General features: G+C 37.9%; 1 protein-coding gene across 1 annotated transcript in view; it reads right to left on the reverse strand.

The window, feature by feature from the left end:
• MLIP (muscular LMNA interacting protein) overlaps nt 1-9593 on the reverse strand; it is a 162664-nt gene that overhangs the window by 126990 nt on the left and 26081 nt on the right. The window contains exon 4 of the mRNA XM_014583036.1: nt 6207-7769. Coding sequence (XP_014438522.1) covers nt 6207-7769 — 1563 coding nt within the window. The remainder of the gene's footprint in view (nt 1-6206; nt 7770-9593) is intronic.

Consider the following 9593-nt stretch of genomic DNA (forward strand, 5'->3'; position numbering starts at 1 on the left):
TTGCAAGATTTGAACTCATGACTGTGGATCCTTGTGCCTCTCCTCATGCTTTCAAAATTCTCTTTGTGTTAAACTTCACAGCCCTCTCCTCCACAATTAAAATGCAAACAGTTCAGGGGTTGTGGGAGGGTGTAAAAGGGAAGCTTTTGCCAATTATGGACACCTGAGTATGTCTCATTACTAACATCAATTCAGAGAGGCTAGCTGGAGAAAAGCAAAGAAGATGGGACACAGGACTAGTTAATGTATCAATAGAAGCCGAGAATCCCCAGAAAGGCAGCAAGAACCTTGTGAAGGGGGTGAGTAAAAGGCAGAGAGTGAAACCAAAGGGGAAAAAGGAAACAAGTATATCGATAAGTCTAGTTTCAGCTGTTTCATCATTTCACCTAGTGGTTCTAATAACTGCCGAGTGTTTGCCTACCTACAAAATACATACAGAAATCTTACCTTCACCTTCACTGCTATACCCTAACAGCAGCCGCCAGCATCACTTGCCCTGATTGTTGCAATAGCCTTCTAAGATCGCCTCACTTCCCCTCTCCTCATTTACAGTTTATTTTCAACACAGCAGCCAGATAGGTAAGATTGCGTCACTGATGTATTCGACCCCCTCCAAGGACTTCCTGTCTTACAAAGTAAAAATTGGAGACTAAAGAGTGGCCTACAAAACCACTCCAGACCGAGATCTCAGTTATATCTCCTCTTACAATCTCCATGCCCTGTCGCTCATTACACTGTTCCCAAATCTGTTCTTTGGATAGTGACTGTCAAGAACTCCCTTGCCTTGGGGCTCTTTCCTCACTATACTCCCATAAGGAGCATCACCCTCTTAGATGTTACCTTCGTAACAGCACGAAGCAACTAACTCCATATTAAATCCAACACCATAGATTAAAATACCGTAGATTGGCCTTTAGATTGTTTTCTTTCTTTTGCTTACTAAGTCTTGCTTAATAGTTAACATGCAGAACATAATCATAGTTTTGCTAAGATTTTGCAGAAATTGGGAGCCTTCAAACCAGAAAACAGATGTGTTCAAGGAAGATAAAATGTCTGCTCTCATTATCAGGTCAAGTGACTCCACCACAGCTGTCAACAACCCTGATGTCAACAAGCCTCCTGCATGGACTAATAAAGGAAATGATGAACTGCTGTGCTGGGCAAGGCAGTACATACCCCCGGCCTTACTTCCCCTTTGAAAATCCCCCTTAGACTAAGAGTGGGGAGATGGACTTTGGAAGTTAGTCCCATCTTTCCAGGTTGCTGGTATCCTGAATAAGGCTACCTTTTCCCACCAACACCTGTCTCTCCAGTGTTGGCTTTTGCGTGGTGAGCACCTAAGCCTGGATTCAGTACTGTTAGCAGTTTCAGCCGGTAACACCTTCTCAGTGAAACCTATCTTAACCGCCCTAAATTTTTACACTGTTGCTTCCCTATTTACCTCTCTGGCTATATTTTTCTCTAAACCATTTATAGTCTAATACACAAAACAATTTATTTACTTGGGAGGTTTATTATCTCTTTTTTATTTTCCAGCATAGAATATAAACTTTTGGGGGGGGGGCATGCATTTTTGCATGTGTTATTTCTTCTAATATCCTCATACCTTTGAAAAGCACATATTACTTGTGTACTTATTGAATAAGTGAAAAGTGTCTGGACTCAGATAAACTCTTTTAGTTCATAGAGACACATTCCAAATTGCTCTTTAAATCATGTATGGTTCTGTGGAAATGGAGAAAGTCACTTACAGACTGCTGCCTCTCAGTTGCCAGTGTGGTGTATTTAGAGATGTTTTGATGCTGAAGGAAATGAATGTTTTATCAAGAAAAAATCAGATCTAAAGGTTCACGAAATGCCAGAAAACTCCCAGCTGAGTCCCTAAACAAGGTAGGTTTAGGGAAGAGCTTTAAGGTCAGAGCAGGCCTCACAGAAGAGACCTTCAAACCGTCTTCAGCGAATAGCAGACTAGATGAGGTTCCAATGTAATGGCATCCTCCATTTCCATAACTTAGTTTCTCCTAGTGATAATCCACTAGGAGAAAAAGTTTAATTCTTTCATAGATAAAGACAAAATATATTGGGAACCCAAACACAACCCTCTGGTCGCAATTTATGGTTTCTGGAGACTGGAGGGGGAATTTTTTTTTTTTTGGACAATACAGATGTTGATTAAAGAGTAGCCTGAGCAACATTCAGAGACACCCATCTAGAGCCATGATTATAAGGTAAAATATTTCTAAACTACATCTAAAATTAACATAACGATATCATATTAATACAAACAGATTAAGGATCTTAAGACTCTATCTCTAAAAAAGAAACATCACATATGCTTTATATCTGAACTTAACTCAGCATTCTCTGGCTCTTCTATTTTATTATAATATCAAAGGGCAGTTGAACCAGACTTTAAACCATTATCCTTCAAACCTTCATGTTTTAATTTGATGACCATCTGTTCTTGGGCTTCTATCCTTTCAGGATCGGGGAGTGAATGAAGTTGACGTAGCAATAAATCTGAAGCTCTTTTAGCTTCAAAAACAGCCTGTGCACAGATTAACCCCACACTGGGAGGAGTAAGACAAGAAACAACCAATAAAATCATACATATCCTGGCACAAAGAGGTGTGGCAGTATCTGTTGAAGACATTGCGTAGTTTTATCAACAGTACTAGGGAGAAATGTTCACCTGTTGAAATATCCATTTTGTAAGACAAATAATAATGTGATTGAATGTATGGAAGAAAATGAAATGAAAATAAATTAATTAATTAAATTTTAAAAATAACAAAAAAATCGTATATGTCCTTCGACATCATTTCTATTTCCTCCTATCATTTCATAAAGCAATGTTGACAATTTAAATAAAACTAGTTAAAGATCAAAAGAAATTTAAGTTAAATGTATATATCCCAGTACCAATTTTAGTAAATTTTTATTTTTTTTAATTTTTTAAGTTGAAAGTCTTCAAAATCATACTTTGTGGTAAAATAAATGTAGGCAAATTTTCTTGTTTTTACCTAGAGAGGTAAAGATCCCAAGGAGAAAATAAACATAAAAAAGAACAGTATATCTCAGAGCAACTACTTTTACAAAAGCTATTATAAAATTTACCCATGATCATTTTTTTTCCTGTTCAAAGGAATAGATTAATATTTTTACTGGCAGGGAAATTAAGGTAATTTTTCCTATTTCTGTGTCATCAAATTTATTATTAATTTCTATAAGACTGAATATTTTTTCACTCAGAAATAAAGAAAATAAAACCAAAAATGTGGCAAATGCTGAAAATTCTTTAATGTTGGGAGCAGGAAGAGAGCTAGAGAAAATAGGTCTCCAACAAACAGGCATTTAATTTATCAAAAGCCTTTCTGGGCTCACCTTCTTCCAACTCTGACTCTATCAAAACCAAAACAACACATGAATAAAGCACAGTGAACCACAAATAGAAACACTTTGAAGATGCTTCTGAAGTAAAATCACGTTTCCTAAAGCTTATGAATAATTGAGGTGTATGATGGTATCCTTTAGGAAGCAATTGTTAATAAATTCAGGAAATGATAATGATTAGATTTTTTTAATACAACCAAAATAAATTTTACAATCACACATATATATTGAGAAGATAATAACAGCTTGCTTTACCTCAAAAAATTGGAATTTTAAATTTAGAATAAAAAGTGCTAAATTTGTTCATCCTATTACTTTGAATATTTAAAAGACAAAGACTTAATAATCCCTTTTATTTTTGGAGAGGTTTTTGCTATAGGGCGCGTGTGCTCGCCAGTAAGTCATAGACAGAGAGACAGAAAGCGAGAAATCACCCCGGGGGGGGATGGCCACACCACAATCCCTTCGCCTCCATTCTCCTCTTGGGAACTTAGGCCCACACGCACACGCACCTGGCGTGAGTTTTAAGCCACTGGGTCCAAGACTCGAACTACAGTCAACTACATGGGAGTCCAGCAACATAGCCATTTACACTAACTGCTGGTCCTAAGACTTAATGATCTCTAAAAACAGATTTTTCAAATGACTCATTATATAAACTGAGAATTCCATCCATATTTCATAATAATAATTTCCTCTGTGAGAATTCTAAAGTCAAACCAAATTGATAATTAATATAGCTTATTACCTTATAGCTATAACCATAGAAATAAAGAACATAGGTTCAAGAATAAGCAGATTTAAATTAATATGAATGTTGGCTCTGTACCAAATATGTGACCTGGACAAATTATACAGTGAACATTAGTTTCTTGGTATACAAAGTAAGGATAATAAAATTACCAACCTCATACGGTTATTAAAATAAATAGCATAATCCATTTAATTTACATTTGAACTACTTGGTATAACTAGTAGCATGGTTCCTGACTCACAGAAAGCATTTGATATCTTAAATTATAGTTACTAATATTACTATTCACTTACATGACCAATCTTCTATCACCACATACAGTCTTCTAGGATTACCTTCTGTATATTAGTCAGGTGGTTCTCCATCTTTAAAATGCCAATTCCTTCTCTCTTCATTAAGCTAAATCCTAAGCACTCTGACAAGCTTAACACAACTTTTCTCAACAGGCATATCCCATAACGATGTTCCTGTTATACTGAACTCAGTCAACCGTTATCTTATTTACAATCTGCATTAGTGCTAATTTGCCTGTATACTTGTTTTCTAGTTGTACTATAGATTTCATAATTCTAGCTTCTCTAAATTTTCACTTCATTCTCTGCTGAATTATTTTAAGACACAAAATGATCTCTTTTTTGTTAAACACACACACACACACACACACACACACACATCACACACACATACGCATGCCAGAGGAAGCTAGTACAGTGCTGGGCACACAGTATGTATTTAATGCATGCAACTGAGTTGAATTGTGTTGCAACATCATAAACAATTTCATGTGGGTCATTTTCTCTATTCAACCTTATGTTCATCATTTGAAAAATGACAGACTTAAACATACTCTCTATGGTACATCGAAGCTCTAAAGCTGTATAATTTCAACTTATTAAATTGAAAAGTCCCATCGACTCCTAATACAAGGACTTTCACATGATTTTATATTTACATAACAACTACTGAATTCCAAGTATATAAGAACCATGTTCTGAATGATTGGAGACTAACTGAGAAGTTGGCATACCCTACAGCAGAGCTACCTCTCGCCAGGAACTAGATGACAGTGTCACTCCACAAGTTTTGCTTCTCAGAATAAATGCTATGTTTTACATCTTTGCTTGATGGGCTGCTTTCATGCAAGTAAAGACCACATTTCTCTTCTCTTACTTCTATTTCCTTATACCCAGCTTGTCCTCCTTTGTATATTTCTGAATTGCCAAGTAATTAATATACTGGGTCATCAGGAAAGTCTTTTGCAAAGAAAAATATGCCATAACTTTCTTGCCGACCCAATATATAATGAGTTAAATATTTTCTTATATAAAGAAAATTTCTGTTTCTTTTTTTCCTACATGTAAATATCCAAATCCCCAGTTATGGTCTGGGGAATAATAAAAAATCACCTGGAAGAAGAGGAAAATAATTAATAACAAATAAATGTAGGTAAAGGAAATAGAAAGTTTTGAGGTAGCTTGGCCATATTTAAGCCTGGGTCCAAGAAAATATCCCATTTTATTTATTTTTTAAAACATTTATTTGTTGTGATTTGGGGGCCACCTGGTCCAGGACTTGAACTGTGCTTGGCTACAAGGGTATCTAATGCCTCAACCACCATGTCACCTTCCAGCTCCATCCCATTTTATACTATCCTGTCTACTATTCTGTCAGTGTAGGATATTTTTATGGATAATAGGATGCCTATATTAAGTAATCAGAAATGTGTCATATGCCCATATCTCAACTTTTAATTCTGTCATTGGGACCAACAAAAAGACTTACATTATGCCTGTTAAAAAATATTTTTAAAGTCATAGACATATGTTATTTCTGGAAGAACGAGTGTAAAATGAAAGAATTTTACAGAGATGTGTAATTTTAGACATGTAAATTCATTTCACAGTCAAATATTCTCAACCCTAGCCTCCCACCCTAAAGTACTTTTTCTACCCCAGTGTAGGAGCCAGGTGAATATAAGCATTGATTTTTTTTCCCTTGAGAAATATTTTTCCATATTTCAAAATAAGCATGCACCATGCAACATGCAAAAAAAAAGTACCTTTGGTTTCTTATTTTCAGGACCTGGCGGCATGGACAATGCACAAGGTGAAATCATCTCCTTGGTTCTCGTTAGAGGGATGGGAAGTGATGGGGTTGGAACAGGTGACCAGTGGTTGCATATTGTGCTTTCAGATTTCCCAAGTCTTGAAGGCAGGGTACCACTCCCACAATTAGGGTGCAGTGCTGAGGGACTGAGCCGCAGTGCCTGGGTGGACAGATTAGCTTGAGAGAAAGAATGGGACCCCAAGTTTGGAAGAGAAGCAGAGCTCGCACTGGAGGTGGGGAGTGAAGGAGGAGGTGAAGGGTTCAGCCCCTTGCCAGCTAGTTGAGGTGATGCTCTTTTGGATCTGTTTATCAGGTTTGAAAGAGTTTGGGAAGGATGGAATTTCTCAGGAGAGGAGAGTGTGTCTCTTTGACTGATAGGAGGAGATACAGAAGTTAAGACAGAGGGGGCTGACAAAGGTTGCATGTAAATATTGGTGGGCTTTTCTGAACCCCTTAGGTCACCCTCTTGTTTGCCCTTTAAAGAAGAAAGAGAAGAGGCTGGAGGGACAGGAGGAAGACCTGCAGAACTGGATGTGTTAGTTTGTTGCAGGGAGAGTACTGTATTGCTCTTGGAAGAAGTGGGTGATGCTGTTTTCTCTACATTCAAAGCAACAAGACTGCTACTGTCCTGTTTTGTAGGGGAGAGAGTGGGCACCTGAGAAAGGGGGGTAGAACCAGCCGAGAAAGGCAGGAGAAAGGATTGCTGTGTCAGCTCAGAAACCCGGTGTTCTCCTTGTTCTGGAGACCCTGCTCTCAAAGAGCAACTTGAAAGCGATTTCTTAGGCATGGGTGGGGTTTGCTTCACTTTTTGATCAAGTGTGAGTGTGGAAGAGGCCAGGGAGTTGACAGAGAAGGTAGGACAGGAAGCAGGAGAAAAGGGTCTTTGGTGAGAAGGGTTTGACTTGAGAATAGCGGTGAGAAGGGAAAGCCGAGAGGGCACCGGGGATTTTACCCCTGACTTTGAAAGACTGCCACTGGATGACCTGTGGCTACAGAGAGTGGAAGAAGAGCCGTGGAAAGAGGAGGTAAACGGCTTAGGACTCGGAGAGAGTGAGTGCGTGACAATGCGGACTGGTATGTACGAGGTCGAATTCGACTTCAGAGAAGCACCGGAGGACGGTGAAGAGGTTCTCGGAGTTTCTCTGGGGCTAAGGACATGCGAGGTGAGAGTTGGCGTCTTCTTCGAGGCTTCTGATGTCAGTTCAGGTTTTTGCTCTGCTGCACTTGGACTGGATAAATCAGACCCTGACAGTTGAGTGGAATGGGGAAATGGTAACACCGAGGAGGCTCCCTTCGATGAAGCAATGGGTGCAGAGTGAGCGGTGGTCTGAAAATACGTAGCTGTCTCTTCCACCAAGGCCCCACTGACATCCAGCCTCCTAGTGTGGAACTCCTCTAGGACAGAGGCTCCCTCGAGGTTAACTGGGTCGAGTGGTATTTTCTGATTAGTTGGAGAAACAAAGGAGAAAGCAGGTGGTTTACAGGCAAGCTGCTCAGAGGTAGTGGGAGAAGGAAACTAGAGGAAAGAGAAATAGATAGAAATAGGATATTATTTGTGAAACTACCGAAATATTCTTGTCGCTGTGTGTTATGCAAACAGTTCTACTAAGGTACACAAAAGGAGATACTCTAAATTCCATAAAAATTAAGACAATTCTGTTTTGCTAATAAGGCATTGTTTGGAATTTGAAATAAGATATAAATAAGCTGTGAAGTATATTATACATTATACCTCATTTATTCCCAGAATTAAAATCAATATAATTGCATTGCATATTGACAATATCTTAATTTGAAAGTATGCAATTTGATAAGATTTAAATCATCAGTATACATTTCAAAATTAATTCTGGAAATGAAATACATTTCTTCCACTCTAAGAATATAAGCCACACTATAATAATAATGACTACAGTTTTTTAAAACAAAATTAACACATTTCAAGTGTTAAGAATTCTAAAAACTTGAACGACTTGCTCCTACACATTGTAAAACTGAAGAAGTGCCCAGAATTCAAAAGATAAAGTACCCAAACATCAACACAAAATGATAAATTATGGAGAGTGAAAGCAAAGTCCAAAATAGAGAGGGAGTTTTAGCTTATTTTCCCTGGTTGCTTGCCAGGATGAACATTTAACACGAGCACTTAATGAACATTTAACAAATGATTTGGGTTATGCTGGAAGGAATACATTCTCTTTCACATCAAAAGAAGCCAGAGCACTTTACAAGTATAATCCGCCTAAAACAACATGACATACCATTCCCACATGAAATAAAGAGAAAATAAAGAAACCATTTATCATTGTACAAGAGACGCTAGGGAGAAACTGTGAAATAACCAGGTATATAAATTCTTGTTCCATTTTTAAATTTGTCCAGTAATGTAAGACAACTATTGAAATCATAAATGATTCTCAAATTTTTAAAACACATTCCTCCTCAAATTCTCAATCAGCACCTCAACACCAGCCCTTCATTGTACCTCATCCCTGTAGATCCCTTTCTGGTAACGCTAAGCTTCTCTGTCAATGTCTAGAAATTATTTCCCTCCCTTCTCCCTGTGTTAACTCCTTGTGCTGTTCTCTAGGTTCATTACTGATACTGTAATTCTTTCTCCCTAAGACTATGTTCTGTCTTCACTGCTATTTTTTTTTAACCTTGTATTTGCTGATTCCTTTTCTTCAAATGCTTCTCTGGAGCTGCCCATATCATGTCCTCCAGTGCCAATTACTCCTCATGTTTTCTGATACCCTCACTACACACTTCCTCCAAAGTCATTCTCAAAACTCTCTTGTAGAATTAGCACCCTGAACTCTGGAATGTCTTTACAATAATTTCAGTAACAGAAGAGTCTCACAACACGCTGCTCTCGTTATGTAAATAATCTTAATCATAAATCTACCCATGGATCCTGTATATTAGAGACTAATCGTTATCTGAACAATCAGTCTCTACTGTACAACTGCCTTATAAGTTCAGTAAACCTAAGATATATTGCTCTACTATGTAGTCAGTTTTCCCTAATATATCTGTGAGATTTCAAATCTGAATAATTTATATTGAAACAAACACTGAAATCATCAATCAACTATCTCATGTCTTGAATAGTTCCTGAGGGTTGGACAGCATCAAATGTTGGTCCCATCTATTTGTGCTCTTCCTCCTGAGTCCATGTAGCCATGCAAGGCAGTAACCCTAGATTCTCCATTGTTCCTTACTTACCAATCATCTATATGGCTGCTTACCTCCCAAACATGTCTACTGACTGGTCCTCCTCTCTCTGATGAGTACTCCCACTATTATAGGGCAGCTTCTCAGCCTTAACTAACCTTTTCGG

This window comes from Tupaia chinensis, unplaced genomic scaffold (assembly GCF_000334495.1).
Source record: "Tupaia chinensis unplaced genomic scaffold, TupChi_1.0 Scaffold144010_1, whole genome shotgun sequence".
NCBI lineage: Eukaryota > Metazoa > Chordata > Mammalia > Scandentia > Tupaiidae > Tupaia > Tupaia belangeri.